General features: G+C 33.0%; 1 protein-coding gene across 2 annotated transcripts; it reads left to right on the forward strand.

Moving 5' to 3' along the window:
• Positions 1-275: 275 nt before the first annotated feature.
• Positions 276-15,895, forward strand: LOC148611970 (kelch-like protein 20). Of its 2 annotated transcripts, none has more exons than XM_088593030.1 (9): positions 276-343; positions 4,192-4,766; positions 5,170-5,328; positions 5,802-6,012; positions 6,855-7,038; positions 8,038-8,181; positions 8,616-8,749; positions 10,915-11,123; positions 12,238-15,895. In XM_088593030.1, the coding sequence occupies exons 2-9, from the start codon at positions 4,257-4,259 to the stop codon at positions 12,427-12,429; spliced, it is 1,743 nt and encodes a 580-aa protein (XP_088449156.1). In that variant the 5' UTR covers positions 276-343; positions 4,192-4,256; the 3' UTR covers positions 12,430-15,895. The 2 variants fall into 2 exon arrangements, with proteins under 2 accessions (XP_088449156.1, XP_088449155.1); XM_088593029.1 differs by having other exon boundaries at positions 295-343; positions 4,251-4,766; positions 12,238-15,166.
• Positions 15,896-17,575: the final 1,680 nt, after the last annotated feature.

The following is a 17,575-nucleotide window of genomic DNA, read 5'->3' on the forward strand; positions in this document are numbered from 1 at the left end:
GAAGAAAGATCGGAATATTGGATCCTTAGACACGAACCATTCTGATCGTATTTTCTGTGGAGGGGTCGGGGACTTTGATTTTTGGTGAAAAAACTTCTCCTAACAAAAAAAATAATTTGGGCAATAAAACAATATCCTGGAATAAAAAACAATCGCATAAAAAAAAACTTCTTTTAATAATCTTGAAATAAAAAAAATAGTCTGGGGTCCGATTGTTTGTAATATTCCGAATTTCTGTCAAATAATTTCCGGATTGTTCCGTCCGCGTTCGGTCGACTTTTTTCGCACTTCCTCCTACCAAATAAGGCTGAAAAATTGTCAACAAACAAACGTTGAATATATTGTAAGTTTTTGGATCACATCAGTGACCCATGGTCAAATAGAAGTTGAATTTTACTTTACCTATACTAAAGAATTGGTTTAATTCCATCCTTTCATTTATAAAAGATATTGGAAAGAACATATTAACTGTATAGAAAATCCAACGATCAGCTGTTGGACACGATATCGATGTACATGTAACTTACAAATGTACCATCCGTAAAAAATAAAGCTGAGAATGTATTCTTTAAAGTCATATCTGTAATTTTTAAGATTGTTTTAATATTGTTTACATGTGGGTAATATGCCTCAATGATGTTAATTAGCAGAAAAGGTAGAAATGTGTATTTTCAGTATAATTTATTCAAGTAAATTTTGTGAAACAGTTCTACAATCATCATGCAATTTGAATAATGATTTTGAAAGCCTTGCCAATGGTATGCAACTTTAGAAGTCATTTGTGCTGAAAATTCATAGGGAAACTGAACATGACTGTTATTGGGAAGTTTGAATTGGTTAGTAAGGCCTATTGATTCTGGAGGTTTATTGCCCTTTGAAAATGATTGACAAAAAGTTGCAAAAATAAGCATTCCATAGAATTTAACCACATACACATGTATGTTCATGTAGTTGAACACACCTCAAAGGTAATCACGTAGAGCATAGTGAAAGGATATGGATCTTCGGGACATTGTACAATAAGTTTTTATTCTGCTTGAGGAAGGTTTTGGTTGATTTTTGGGTTTTTATGATTGATTGTTGGGGTTTAACGTCCGAGCAGCAATATTTCAGCTATATTCAGACGATGAACATGAAACAGATGATAAAATGAACATGAAATGATGATGAAATGAAAAACGGGATGGGACATAAGGACAGTAGGGTCGACAAATTTTGATTGCCACTAGAAAAAGGGGGGATGGGTAAAGTCGGGCAATTTAGCCTCCTGTGGCGGAGCGCAAAGGTTCCTACTCCTATCGAATACCACAGCAGGGTTCTTTTACGTGCGAGGAACGTGGCATCTTTCCCAACACGGTGCACCACTATGGTTTGCGGTCAGGTTTTCCGTATTATAGCCTGACAACCCCAGCATGTAACATGCCGTGGGTACCCCATTCCACCACCTGGGGCACACATCCCAGTTGCTCTGTGGGCAGAGCACCTAGCCCCCGGCTAGGTTTCTGAGCACTATTTAGTCGCCTTTTACGACAAGCTTAGCGCTGCTGCAGGCCTATTCTTTTGACACCCAGACCTGCACGGGGCGATTTTTGGGTTTTAAATGTTATTGTTAAGGAATAAGGGAAAACACGTTTTGAATTATTATTGTTATTTACAGTTTGTTTTGTGCATTAACTAATTACAATTACTCTAAGCATGTTACAGTATAAAAGGTTACAGACCACCAATTCAACCAATGAGCATTTGGAACGTACGCAAAAATAGTCCTACGCAGAAATTACCCCTGTTCCTCATAGTGCTGTGAAAAAAGTTCTCATCTTATTTAAAAAAAATTAAACAGTTTCTGAAAGGAAAAACATTTCTGTACAATTTATAGGTGCATTTTGCTTCTTGTGATGTGAAGCCTAATCTCCATAATGATTTCTATATATACCCCTATCTTGTGCTAACCCCACATGCCATTCTGAGGATTGTGATCTGACATATGTAGAATCATGCTGATATATAGTCCTCTGCAGGTTAAAGTTAAGGTAAAGTCCAGAGAAGCCATTGAATATTGTGAAATTAGCATAGAAGCCTATGGGAAGTGGAATTAGTGGTTTCTAGCCTATAAAAAACAAACATGAATATATTACATTTTTGTACATACATGTAATGTCAGAAAAATATTAACAACAAAAATTTACTCTAAAAATTGAAAATAAAAATAACAAAAATAAGTGAAAGACTAAAAAATAATAAAATAAAAAAAAAATATCAAAATATAAAATTTAAAACAACAGAAGTTGAACTACTTGTTAAAATAAAATAATTTTTAATTAAGAAAATTAATAAAAAAATCATTACATTTGAATAAAAATGACTAAAAATAAACATGCATGTACAATCATCCCATTATGCTTCAGCTTAAAATTACAAAATGTGAAAGTATGTCATATGTATAAAAAAATTCACTGATATAGTAAGCAAAAGTTCATAAAAAGTCATGATTATCAGGGATCTCCATGGATAAAAATGAACACATGGCTCACTTTTCTGTGTCCGTTAATTGCCGAGATTGTTAAGACATTGTTGTATAGATTAAGATTGTCTTCCTCCTTCTCCAATCACATCAATCTTAATCAGATTGAATTAAACTCTTGATACTATCTATATTTTATTAAATGAATTTTTTTTTTTTTTTTCAAATTTTTTTCATTTGAAAAAACAGTAGAAATCATTCAGCTTATTTGAATCTTGTTGATTTTGCCAATGGTGATAATCACAAATTTGACGGATCTGAGATATGCTTACACCTACATTTCACTCCCTGACACATTAAATCCCCGTAAATTACCAATCAAAACATTGAAATTACTGTTAGAATAAACACACATGCCAATCATATAGATTTATGACAGGTATAGTTAATTAATAAACAGGAGTAATTGGAATTTATGGTGCTAATTTGCAATGCATGATGCAAATTTGAATACATGGTTCACACCAAAGGAACATGTGGTGCTTGTTTGAATTCATGGTGCAAGGAAAGTAACACATGGCGCAGTGTCATTCAAAAGGAGGCCATGGAGAAGCCTGATTATAAAATAATTTCACTGATATAGGAGTCAAAGTTCATAAAAAGTCATGATAGGCCTGCCTAAATAAAATAAGTTTTCAACTGTGACATAGAATTTTCTACAGTATGTAAAATCCTCAAATCATTGGCAAGATTGTTCCACAAGCTGGAAGCTGTCACTATATTACCATTGAGAACAAGTTCACACTTTTGTAGATCTTTCGCTTGATATTTTTGCAAAAATATGATAAGCTTGGTTTTATCTTGGTTTAGCTTCAGTAAGTTGACTTTCATCCAACAACTGATGTCTCAAATACAATCCTCCAAATGTCTGGCAATGTCAGTCCAGTTATTTAATGGTTTGATAACCAAATATACCTTAGAATCACCTGGGTAGCAATTATCAAGCATGCCATGCTGTTTGCAGATTTATCCTATAGGTTTAGAGAACATGGACCCTAGGTCCTTAAACAGATCCCTAAAACTTGTATCAGAAGTTTCCATTCCAACAATGATTTTGGGGATGATTTACCTTATCCATGAAGGAACTAGTGGCCAAAATGGTTTTTATACATGTACATGTAGTTTGTGGGAAGCAATTTTAATAAAACTGTATGAGTGGTCACTATGACATTGTATTATCATGTTCTACTCCATAAAAAGAAATTTATCAAGTATTTTTAAGTGTTGTGACTTTTACACTTTAGAGTTTGTTACCAAAAAAGGGGTAAGAAATAAGTATACACATGTGTGTATTTTCTTTACTTCGTATAAATAGCTTACAATAATGCTTTTCCTGTGTTAAACTGCAAATTCTGAAGTTCTTTGTCACACATTTAATCACAATTCAAGTTTCATGTAAAGACTGTTTCAAGTTAGAAAGTTGTGTCCATACTTTTCTCACTGTCTAAATGTCAGCTAAGCTATTTATTTTTTACATTTTGTGTATTTTGTAGTAAGTTTTAGTTTTACTTCTTCAGGACTATAATCATTAAATGTTGTACTTGTACAGTGTACATTTTACACAAATATATCTCCAGATAAGAAAGCAGAGCATTGTATATGTACTTAAAAAAAAGATTCCTTCTTAATTGTTAGGCCTATAATAATGTGTATGCAATTATTTGTTTTAGTGTCCAGATAATTTGAACAGAGGAAACTAGAATGATATAAATCATTATTCTAATTAAAGCTTTCAATGAACACCAAAATGGACCGAGCTGCCTCACCTGCACGTTTGGCGTATACATCAGACAAACATCCTAGACACACACTAGAATCTATAAATGTCTTAAGAAAGCATAGAGAACTTTGTGATGTTGTGTTGATAGTGGGACAAAGGAAAATATTTGCTCACCGAGTTATTTTATCAGCATGCAGCCCTTATTTTCATGCCATGTTCACAGGAGAGTTGGCAGAAAGTCGACAAACAGAGGTGACAATTCGGGACATTGATGAAGCTGCCATGGAACTCCTTATTGACTTTTGTTACACGTCAAATATAACTGTTGAAGAAAGCAATGTACAAACTTTATTGCCGGCAGCATGTTTACTTCAGTTAGCTGAAATACAAGACGTTTGTTGTGAATTCTTAAAAAGACAGTTAGATCCTTCAAATTGTTTAGGGATAAGAGCTTTTGCAGATACACATGCATGTAGAGACTTATTACGAATTGCTGATAAATTTACTCAACACAATTTTCAAGAGGTGAGCATGATATGCTTACTTTAATGACTTATAGAGAAGTGAAAATGCTCTTGAGTACAGGCAACAGTCATATTTAAGTATCTTAATACATAATTGTACTTTTGTAGAAACAAAATAAATTGTGAGGGGTTGACTTTTGTTACTCTATATTTTGATAAATGAAGGATAAAAATGGCTTACCACGGGTTAACAATTTTTCAGTTTTACTACATGTATCTTGAATATAGAAACATAATAAGTTTGTCACAGGAAAAGATTCTGTGATAAATAAGTGGTAAATGAATTATTAGTTTATAGCTTTTTCACAAATTCAAGTACATGTAATTCGAGTATTGTTATATATTTCCATTTAATTATTCAAGTTGGTATCAATACATTTTTGCCTATGCTCTATTATTTAAAGGTTATGGAGAGTGAAGAATTTATGTTACTTCCTGTTAACCAACTAGTCGATATAATTTCAAGTGATGAACTCAATGTAGGCAATGAAGAACAAGTATTTAATGCTGTTATGTCGTGGGTTAAATATAATATACATGAACGTAGAGGTCATCTTCCAACAGTGAGTACATTTACATGTAGAGTGACACTCAATATAAGAAAAAAGTTTCTGATACTCAGGCTACATTTGTGTATTTCTTATTTTAATTTTAAAAAATTCTATATACATGTATATGTACATTTTATACATGTACTGTAAATCAAATTATTTTTGCTAATTTTGCAAGTAAGAAAAAGCCACGAAAAGAAATTGAGTGTGTCCCATGTCTGAGAGAGTTTTAGTTGCAACTGAATAACAGCAGAATTCAGTTGACGTTAGATTAACATGAAAAAAGTTAGCCTTAAGCTTTTTCCTTTTAGTCATGGCATATCATTGGTTATTCATTCTTAACAAAATCATTTTTAAATACTTCTGTGCTTGAGTTTTAAGTGTTTGAAAATAGAAATTACAATGTAAGACGTATATCTTTTTCAATTCTATGTTACTTAGCTTTATATAAGCTTTAGATTGATATGTGATGGCATATTTTCCAGGTAACGCAACATGTACGATTACCCCTCATGAGCCCTAAATTTCTAGTTGGTACAGTTGGATCTGATATTTTGATAAAAAGTGATGAGGCATGTAGAGATCTTGTTGACGAAGCAAAAAACTACCTTTTATTACCACAAGAAAGACCACTTATGCAAGGACCAAGAACAAGACCAAGGAAACCAATCAGATGTGGGGAGGTCCTGTTTGCTGGTATGTTTATGCATTGTACCCCTCTCGGTGTGTGAGTGGTATATTGTAGTCACCTTTACTGACTACCATTCCATCAATCTTCAAAATCCTGTCTCATTGATTGAAGTTGCAACTTGTCAAATTTATTCTGAATTTGGTGTAGATTTTTAATGATGGGGCTTATGTTCATACCAATTTTGTATGCAGTTTTATTTCAACCAATTGTATAGTGGAACTTTTTCAGTACATGAGAATAATAGTGAAAATTTCCATCACAAGAATGTCAGCACCCCATGATAATTTATTTGCTGCTTGACTTCAGTGGGTTGTACGAGGTTTGCAATATTAGTTCTGTGCTGTCATTATCTACCTTTGACTTTGATATTATACCACTTTGTGTTTCATAAGATCCAGGACAAGCTAAGATAAAAAAAATGCTGAATCTATACAAGTATTTTCAAATTTTATCTTAGAATAGCAAATTATATTTTGTCCATAAACTGACATTGCTATGCTTTTATGCATATATTCTTTTCATGATATGCATTGTAGATTTTTTTTCAGTTCAACAAATTTATGTAAAATTATTCAACATTGTTGTATGCTTATTTACCTTTTTTCACTTAAAGAATGACAGTGTTATATTTTTTTTTAAAAATCTATTGCCAAGGAACACCAGGGCTCTGTTGTTCAAAATATTTAATGCTACATATAGATAAATTTTTATCCAATGGATAAACTTGTGTAGAATTTACTACACTTACTCAGTGAATAACTCATGTCCAGTGGATGAATTTTTTTTAACAACCAGGCCATAGAAAGTCAAAAGAACTAGTAACTTTAATGCTATTTTATATCATCAGTTGGAGGTTGGTGTAGTGGTGATGCCATTTCCAGTGTAGAGAGATATGATCCTCAGACAAATGAGTGGCGCATGGTGGCTCCAATGAGCAAGCGGAGGTGTGGTGTGGGTGTAGCTGTACTTAATGATCTGCTGTATGCAGTTGGTGGCCATGATGGACAGTCTTACCTGAACAGCATTGAAAGGTAATGCTAATGATAGTATAATCAAAATAATAAATAGAAAATGAATTTAAATTTCGTTTGCAGCTTGACTTCAATGGGTTGTATGAAGTTTGCAATATTAGTTCTGTGCTGTCAATTATTTACCGCACATGGCACTATGATCAGAACTATGAGTAGAAAGATAGTGATCAGGATATAATAATCAAAACTATAAAAGGTAAAGAAGTGGGAACAGGGGATTTTGTCAAAGAGGCAACATCTCTTCCCAAACAGTAACAATAAAAAAGTCAAAGACAAGTCTACAGGCCTTCAGATTTTTACACCAAATGTCTGCCTTTGACTGGCCTCTGTAATCAAATGACAAACATCCCCAATTTAGCAAACTATAGTTCATGGTTTCAACATAATACAATTATGACATCTTTGGGCATGATATGTACATGAGAGATATAGGTTACAACAAAATTCATAGAGTTAAACTGTTATAATGAACCATCCTTGACTGGTATTATGAAATTCAGTGGACTTTTAGTAACTTGGTAATCAATAATGGTTGAAACTCAAGTTGCTTTCATTTGTACTCTTCTACAGAAACATGTAGCACATATTTATTCAATGCCTGACACATGTACTGTTTCAGAGAATACTTCCTATTTGTTAGCCCTTTGTCTGTTGCATGATCTCTCTTCAAAGAATCTACATTAAAAGCTTTTACAAGACTCCATAAGGCCAGAAAAAAAACTTATGGAAATTTGTTGAAGGTTACCCTACCTACTTTATTTTTATGGCATACTCCAGCATTTATATTTTTTTATGAAATACACCTTAACTATCATGTTTTAGTTATGTACTATTTAAGTCAAGAAATTTTCCCATTTGTCCACATAGAATAATTAAAAAAAAGATAAATGATTTTATCTACCTAACCTATTTTTTCATCCAATGTAACCCTTAAATGACATTTTTTTTCTTGCTCTTAGGAGCAGTAAGCTGTATATATCTCCATGTCTTGTATTTTAGGTTTGATCCACAGACTAACCAATGGAGTGGTGAAGTAGCTCCTACAAGTTCATGTAGAACCAGTGTTGGGGTGGCTGTTTTAGACAACTATATGTATGCAGTTGGTGGGCAAGATGGTGTGTCTTGTCTTAATTTTGTGGAAAGGTAAATATTTTTTTTTAATTTATCCATTTACTGGTATACCACAAAAATACTGATGTTGTGTTATTTTTTTCTGCTGAAACTTAGAAACTTTTCATGAGAATAGTTTCAAATTGTTTGAATTGCACACTTCAGCATGATGAACTGTAGCAAGTGGTAGTGCAATGCCTTGGTTACATTGCTAATACATTTCCCATTAACACATTGGTTGAATTTTTATCGTAGTGGGGACATCTACGTCCTATTGACACATATTTTTTTTGTATTTTCTAATTGAATATGCCAATGTAATTCACCTTCATCATTAGTATTTTTTTTTATGTTTTTGTGCAGCATCATGTACAGTCCTGTAAATAGTATTTCTAATGTGATTCTTGATGTTTCAGAACTTCATGTTTTATTCATTATGATTTAAAATTTTAAATATATTTCAATAGATATGATCCACAGCTAAACAAATGGTCTAAAGCGGCATCAATGAGTACCAGGCGTTTAGGAGTTGGTGTGGCAGTGTTGATGGGCTATTTATATGCTGTAGGGGGAAGTGATGGTACATCTCCCCTTAACACAGGTTAAAAAACTTATTTATTTTTATACCATGAATCAAAAGTGAGGGCTATATTATGATCAGGTCATGCTTTACATTTTTTTATGACAGTTTTTTCAGCTGATATTGGAGTGAACGCTGAGATATTTATAATATTGCAGTAATTAGGAAAGTTGTAATTTTTAAGGCAATACATAATGATAATTTTCATAACAGATTGCTAAGGTTTTATTTGAATGAATATGTAAGTATTTGGTATATTGCTTTTGCATGGTGACTTGCTCTGTACCTCCTCTTTTAAGGTTTGACAGAAATGATGAATTGGAGGGTATTCCTAGCATGACGTTATGTTCAACATCTTGTATTTCTGAGTGGAGAGATTATCTGAAATCAACTATTTTTACTTGTTATTTTTATTGTTTTTGGTCCTTTTTTCTTTACATGTTGTTAGGTATTTTTGAATACCTTACAAATTCACTTTATAAAGACATACATCTGTCTTTAGTTCCATTGGCTTGCATCATATAATAAGTAAAAGAAAAGTTGCATATCTGTCCGTCTGTCCCCTGTGGTTTTTCAGATGAAAACTTGAGAACGGATCTATGAATTTTCATGAATCTTTGCGCAGTTGTTTATTACTATTGAATAAGTATAGATATCAATTTTCATCATCATTCAAATTGTAGTTTTCGAGTTAGGCCATTTTTAAGATTTTGTTTTCACTTAATGTTCCATTGATGCCCTAATTATTTTCAAATCAAGTTCAGGAATTTTAAGGTTCTTAAAAAGGTGGGTGTAGCTGTGTCATGTGCGTTACAACAGCTTTTTATAATAAATAAATGTTCATTGCTAAATAATGCAGGGGTAGATAGTATTTTTAAATAAATATTTATATCTATGGTTAACTTACATATTTTTATTAATTAAAAATGTGTGTCATAATTTTATAAATGTTTTGGATAACTGAAGTGTTAACAGTAAGCAAGCTTACATGGTCTATTTGTTTTAGTTTGATATGTAATTAAAAGTTGGTTATGACAGATGTTGAAAGGTTTTAAAGCATTTATCATAATAAAATGACAGGGTCTTTTATGAAGAAATCAAGTTGTTCAGAGATATATTATGTTTTTTTTTAAGAGATTGCAGTCTCTTGTTTTACTAATTTTATATGAAAACTAAAAATTTTGCTTTCAAATAAGAAATCTACAGCTTCTTTGACAAAATAGTTGGAAGTGGGTGTTATATATCACCCCATAATTAGTTTCAGGTTTAAAAACTCATACATATATGCTTTTGTACTGATTTATATTTACAAATATTTTAAATATTCCTAAAAAAATGACCTCTTGCATATCAGTGTCTTAGGCTGTAAAATCCCAGTATTTTTGCCATTTATATATTTTTGCTACATGAAGAAAGACATACCCTCATTCAGTTGTATGTAAGAATGTATAAATTAGAATATTTAGTTAAAATGTTATTAAAATTTTGTCATATTTTCACAATATACTTTCTTTTTTCATCAGTAAATACCAACAAAAGTAATTGGTATTCCCAATGAGTGGTTTAAACTATTTTTCTACTCAAGATGGTGAAATTAACATGCAAGCCTTAGTGAACATGTTTAAATCTTAATTTTACCATAGAGAGTAATAGTAGTCTGACTTGATAATGGGCTGAAAGAGAATCAGGAACCAATGAACTTGGATAATGCAAAATGGCAGGAAATCTCTTGCAGAAATTTAATCACCAACTTGGAAAGGGAGAAAAAGATTTCTATTTATCGGTAATATGTGACATTATCCTTTGATGTACACAGATCGATAATGCTTGTCACAGCATACTGGCCCTGATACAAAAAATAATATGTCAGTTTAAAACCAGGCATGCTTGATAAATTGTAAATTCACAGTGAATGATGTTGGCTTATCCTGTACAAAATGGGTTATTTGAAAGTACTCTTGAAAATCAAATGATACCTCTGAGTTACCGATAAACAGAATATTAGGCAATTGGTTTTTGAAACTGGCTTTCTCATGGGCTCGACCTGAGATATCTGTGATAGCACCTGTATCAAAAACCGATTGCCTTATATTCTGTATTTATCCTGCTGATGCATTTATTCAATGTTTGTTTCCTTGTTATATAAGAATTAAAAATATTAATGGTGGCATCTTAATTCATTACAGTGGAAAGGTATGACCCAAGAACAAATCGTTGGACACCAGTTGCACCCATGGGGACAAGGAGGAAACATTTGGGTGTCGCAGTGTACAACAACATGATATATGCTGTAGGGGGTAGAGATGATACAACTGAACTCAGCAGTGCTGAGAGATATAATCCTCATTCTAACACTTGGCAGCCTGTTGTAGCCATGACATCTAGAAGAAGTGGGGTATGTATTAAAATGTGTGATCTATCCTGATTTCTGAATCCAAATCATAACTCCATTGTTTTTTCCTTTGTTCTCATCATTCATAGGTGGATCCAGGCACAGCTTATGCTTTTTGGTGTTGTATAGAACAATTTAGAAATCACTTATCCCCCTTCAGAATTTCTGGATTTGCCACTGTCATTTAATTTACACTTCATACATACATGTATATTGTTGTATGTACATGTATATGAAGTTACTTAATATTTTATTTGTATAAATATTTCTTAAAGTGTAGAAAGGAATAACAATATATATTCCTTCCTAAAAAGAACTTATTGGGCATTATAGGCTTTGCTGTTGGTCTTCCTGCATTACTAGTCTGTCCCATGATGTTTCTTGTCAGCATAAACAAGGGAATCCTTCATTGGAATGATATTAACTTCCTGTTTCTTGGGACTTCCCTATTGAATAGTATTTCACATGAAGGGATACCTAGAACATAAATGCATGCAACCAAAAGTTTTGTTGGCTTAAGTATAGAACATTTATTGAAATCATTTCATCTTCAGTGGGGTAGGTTGTTAGACTTACCAGTATGTCTCATCTACCTACCTATCCTCTTCGCTCTTGATTGAGCATAAGGTCAACACAACGTCACACCAATCAGTTCGTCTCTTTGCCTTTGTCTCTGCCTCACCCCGTGTCCTCTGCAGTTCCTTGAGTTTGTGTTCTACTGTCTTTCGCCAAGTTGTTTTAGGTCATCCTTTTAGCTTTTTGCCCTGTGGTGTCCATTGCAGTGCTTTTGGTATACTTGAACTTTCCATTCTGAAAACATGTCTCAATAATACATTAAACTCATTGATATAACAGACAATATTGACACATTTCTTGCTTGATTAATATTGGTAACTAGTGTTCCCTATGGACTGCTCTGGGAGGGCACAGGCATCCTGCCCCCTTCTGCCATTTTTCCCTAAACAGAGGTTTATTCTTGTGCATTTCATGCCTTCAGATTTGCCTCTAATGTTCTAGAATGAACTTATTTGACCTGACTATGTCCTTTTCAAAAGCTGCAGTGATCACTTCTTTGATGTTTAGATGTGTACTTTAAATATAACCATGTGAATTACAGGTGGGTTTAGCTGTAGTTAACGGACAACTGATGGCTATTGGAGGATTTGATGGTACCACATATTTAAAGACAATAGAAGTGTATGATCCAGAAACTAATAGCTGGAAGTTATGTGGTGGAATGAATTATCGACGACTTGGTGGTGGAGTGGGTGTAGTCAGGATGCCACAAAATGAATCCCATCTCTGGTGATCTGTAGCTGTATCACGAAATGTTTATCAGACCAATATGAACTGCTTCAACCAAGTGTTTGACAGTCACATAATTAGGTTGACTGTCCATATTGCAACAAAGCGTAGTTATTTAAGTGTTCATCTGTTTTCATATTTTGTTGATGAATTTCAAAAACACTTTGTTGTTCTGTTTGATTTTAGGTGAAATTACGTCAGATGTAATTTTTTTCTCTTGAACAACAGAACCAGTATGACTGCAAAACTACCGGTAATGTGTTTTATGGTGCAATTTTTTTTAAATATGCATTTTATATGTATAAGTAAATGCATTTTAAATATAAATGTGAATATTTTTTCCATATATGATATATGATATACTGTTACATGTGTTACAGCTGTTTGACACATGTTTTTGGCTCAGCTGGCATAGGCCATGTGAGCTATTGCCATCACTTGGTATCCGTCATCGTTGTTAACAATTTTTCAAAACTCTTCTCCTCTGACACTGCCTGACCAACTGGAACCAAACTTGGTATGAATGTTCCTTGGGGTATCATGCATAGAATTGATGTGGAGATTTTTTGCATTTGTCTCTAAAATCGTTAGGTTTAGCCTAACTTTTTCAATTGCTGAAATGATCCTTATTATAAGGCCTTCAAAAGTCTTTGGGGATCAAAGTTGTCAGGCGACTCCTTGTAAGAGTTACTGCCTTGGAAAAATGACTTTTTTTAAACAGTTTTCAGCCAATATCTTGAAAACTATAATAGATAGAAAGAAAATTTCAATTTCTGAAATAATCCTTATGATAAGTCCTACCAAAGTCTTTTTGAGTCAAAATTGTAGGACAACTTTTTTGTTACATTTATTGCCCTTGAAAGACAAATTTTAACCAGATGGGCGATTCAGGCTCCTAAGAGCCTCTTGTTTTGGTAGTCTTACATAATGGTATATTTTAAGTTATATTTTAAGTTCAGGTTCACATCACAGTAGGACAGGTATGTTTGGTAGCAGTTTATGAACTATGGGGAAAATTGAGAAGTTCAGTTCATTGCTGAGTTTCATGTAGTTTTCAAGTCGTTTGAATTTACCTTACTCGTGCGTAAATTGAATTGTTTTTTCAGGATTTTATGAAAAAAAATTATTTTATCACCATCACAATCAAGAGAGGTGTCAAGACAAGATATGGATGACACATTTGCTCATACTTGGCTTCACATTTGTGGTCATATCAAGCTGAACCATTTTGACTGGCTGGTGCAATTTAATTCAAACATGACCTTAACCTTTAGTATTTTAATGCAGGGAGACTATGTGCTTATATGGTAGTGTTACAGCAAGTAAAATAGTAAACTTCAGGGGACAACCATATCCTGATTAACTTCTTTGATAAATTGAACATTTGAGCTTGAGATTTAATCTCTGTTATATAGAAACTTTCTCCATTGTCTCCTTTACTACCTAAAGCAGTATATTAAATAAAGGTCAGTCGATCAACAGGAGACCAACTCTAGCAATTAAAGTTTACTGTTTTAATGGCTGTAAAAGGTTGAAATAAAAGTGAATAAAAATGATGTTCTTGTTTATTAGCTTTATTTGTAAACTTGATTTTATACAAGACATATTTCTCTTGATTTTCGAAATTGTATCATTTATCTTTTCATGGCATTCTGGGATAGTTATGGTGGGTATGTGTACAGTGTACATATGATATCAAAACATTCACCCTTTAGCATTTCAGTTTTATCATCATTAAAAAACATATGTATTTTTTTTTTTTTATGAACTGTGCAAAGAATCTGTTATTGTATTGTAATTTTATTTGCATGATACATATAAAAAGTTTTATATTAGATCATCGAGACTTGCCAGCTTGCATTTATATCAACATTTTATGAACTCTTCATGAGCAGATTTGATTATTTTTAAATACTTCAACAATTGCCATTGTTATTGTTGTATTAGGAATGTTACAGCAGATAGAAGAGTTGAATTCAGGCTATAGGTTTGGTCTTCCCTTCATTGAGTGACCATAACTTGGTGAAATGTCTTTGATGCTGGACAATTAATAAGGATATTGAAACTATCTATATTCTCATAGGTATTCTAATCTAAGCATGATAGAATCCCTTTGTCCATTGTCCGGTAAATTACTTAAGCCAGTTCATCAGGTGATTGCCATTTAATCAAGGGAAGATTAACTTTTATTTCCTGAAGTTAATTATTTTACTTGTTGTGTTATAGGATATTGTTTTACCTATATTGGTAATTTGTAGTAGTGCTAATATTGAAAAAGTACAGTAAAGTTGTAATACCATAGACAACTTTCACATTTACTTCCGTTCCAGAAAAGTTCTTCAATTATATCAAGGTCAACTGCGGTCAACGGGCATAAGATCGGGAAACATTGCAATGGGAGCCAAGGGAACAGAAACTTGATTTGACAGCCAGAATTTTTTAAATGATACATATATTAAAAAAGCATTTCAGACATTCTAATGTTCAGAGATGTATTTTTACATAACTGTTTTTGTGGCCTCTGAATCTGATCTCCTTTCTTTGTCTAGTATAAAACTGTAAACCAGTTTCCACCAGATTTGACATAAATGGCGAATGTGAACATGGTCTATTGTATTATTTTTTAGAGTGCTGAAATATTCTGTGTCAGTATTTATGTAATTATTCTGTTAATGTATGTTCTGTTTTGTGTGAACCTATTGTTTATTGGTGTATTTTTGAATAAGTACAACAGGGTCCTCTTTTGGTTGCAAGTTAATATTAGCCTTGGTATATTTAATCTTTAGGAAGGGAGATCAAATAATATGAAAAAGATGTAATTTTAAAAAAAGCAGTCCCAGACTCCTAATTTCACAGTAAATACCTCCATGAAAGTCTTCTAAGCTATAAAGAAAGAACTAATCAAGAAATCCACCAGCTTTCAAGCTAAATTCTCAGATGGATATTTTAAATTTGTATTATAAAAACCAGTGGCAGATCCATAGGGAGAGTTCTGAATCCCTCTCTTATCGGAAATCTTTTGTTAATTTTGTGCAAAATTAGGGCTTAAATTAGCTATTTATAGCCTGGAACTCTCTTTTTTTCTTGAACTACTCTTTTAAATATCTCTTGATTTGCCGCTGTATGAGCATTCTCTTATACTTCATAACTTATGTTAAGTAGTTGTCTTTCTAAAAATCAGACAGAAGGTGATTCATGCTTGTCAAAAATCTACTGAATTCAGTTTTATTTCTTGTTCATACACAGTTACTTTTCACATAACCAGTCTTAACTTTTCATTTGGTTGTTGCGCTTTTGAGAATTTTATAGATTGTGTATGAAATTGGCACATTGCAAGAGTTACCATTCTTGATTTGGTTTCATTTTGTCGATTTTAGTGGAAGATGAATGTATGATTTTCCGACAAGTGCAGATCTGAATGCATAAATGATTTCAGTTATGTGAAAGTATAGCATATTTAGACTTAAAAATCATTGTTTGCTTGGAGAGTTTTTCTTCCTCATGAATCACTTCACCTTAAGGTCTGCAAGTCTCATTCTAGTTTCATTTTTCTTACCAGAATTTCAGATGTAGAACATATTGAAATCCAAAGACTGGTTTGCATTTTATTGTTTACTTCCTGGATCTGGAAACACTGTATTACAATGCAAAATCTTCTGTTAACACTTTTATCATGTGGAAATAGATACTTGTCATTTCTATTGGCATTTTTACATGAAAATATGTTTTGCTTTTATATACTGAACCCAACACTCTGAAAATGACAAATTTCTATACATTTGAATGGTAGACTAGGACCCAATCTTGTGAAACCACGGAATCACATGACGAGACTTACAAACCCTATTGGCGGTGTCTGCCATGTGGACTGGTACTTAATACTTTCTAGAAAATCAATGTTGTTAAGTAATATGAAACCTGCGTCATATAATACATATATCTTGTTGTTTGTGTCATATTTTTAGCTCACCTGGCCAAAGTCCACGTGAGCTTTTGCAATCATTTGGCGTCCGTCATCGTCGTTAACAATTATACAAAACTCTTCTCCTCTGAAATTACTTGACCAATTGAAACCAAATGTGGTTTAAATGTTCCTTGGGGTATCGTGCATAGAACCTGTGTGGGGATTTTTTATTCGTTGAAAAACATGGCCACTGTTACTAAAAATAGAATATAGGAGTTAGACAGTAGTTTTTCACATATATCTCCTAAACCGTTAGGTTTAGCTAAATTCTGACGTAAGTAAAAGTGTTCAGCATGATGAGCTGAAAAATTTGGTCAAATATTGGTTTTAGTCCGTTAAGCCATGTTGGAGTTATTGCTCTTTTAGCTCTCCTGGCCGAAGGCCACGTGAGCTATTGCCATCATTTGCCGTCCGTTGTCATCTTCGTTAACAATTTTTCAAAACTCTTCTCCTCTGACACTACTTGACCAGTTGGAACCAAACTTGGTATGAATGTTCCTTGGGGTATCATGCATAGAACTTATGTGGGGATTTTTGATACGTTGAAAAGCATGGCCGCCGTTACTAAAAAAAAATACATAGGGGTCAGAAAATAGTTTTTCGCATATATCTCCAAAATTGTTAGGTTTAGCCAAATTCTTTCAATAGCTGAAATGATCCTTATTTTTAGGACTACAAAAGTCTTCTGGCATAAAATTTGTCAGACGCCCTCTAATAAGAGTTATTGCCCTTGACATGGGAAAATGCAGGTTTTTTTTTTTTTTACAGTTTTCAGCCAATGTCTTGAAAACTATGATAGATTTAGACTGAAATGATCCTAATGATAAGTCCTATCAAAGTTTTCTTGAGTCAAAATTGTTGGACAACTTCTTGTTTTATTGTCCTTGAAAGGCAAAATTCAACTGGGTGAGCGATACAGGCTCTCGGGAGCCTCTTGTTCAACAATTTTTGCCATTTTCAATGTTATTTCTTTCAAAAATCTTCTCCTCTGACACTACTTGACTAATTGAAACCAAACTTGTTATGAATGTTCCTTGGGGTATCCTGCATAAAACTGATTTTTGATCCTTCCAAAAACATTGCAGCCGTTACTAAAAATAGAACATAGGGGTCAGACAGTAGTTTTTTGCATAATCTCCAAAACCGTTAGGTTTAGCAAAATTCTTTCAATAGCTGAAATGATCCA

The sequence above is a fragment of the Perna viridis genome, chromosome 7 (assembly GCF_037379345.1).
Source record: "Perna viridis isolate PV_CMFRI_1.1 ecotype Kerala chromosome 7, ASM3737934v1, whole genome shotgun sequence".
Taxonomy (NCBI): Eukaryota; Metazoa; Mollusca; class Bivalvia; order Mytilida; family Mytilidae; genus Perna; species Perna viridis.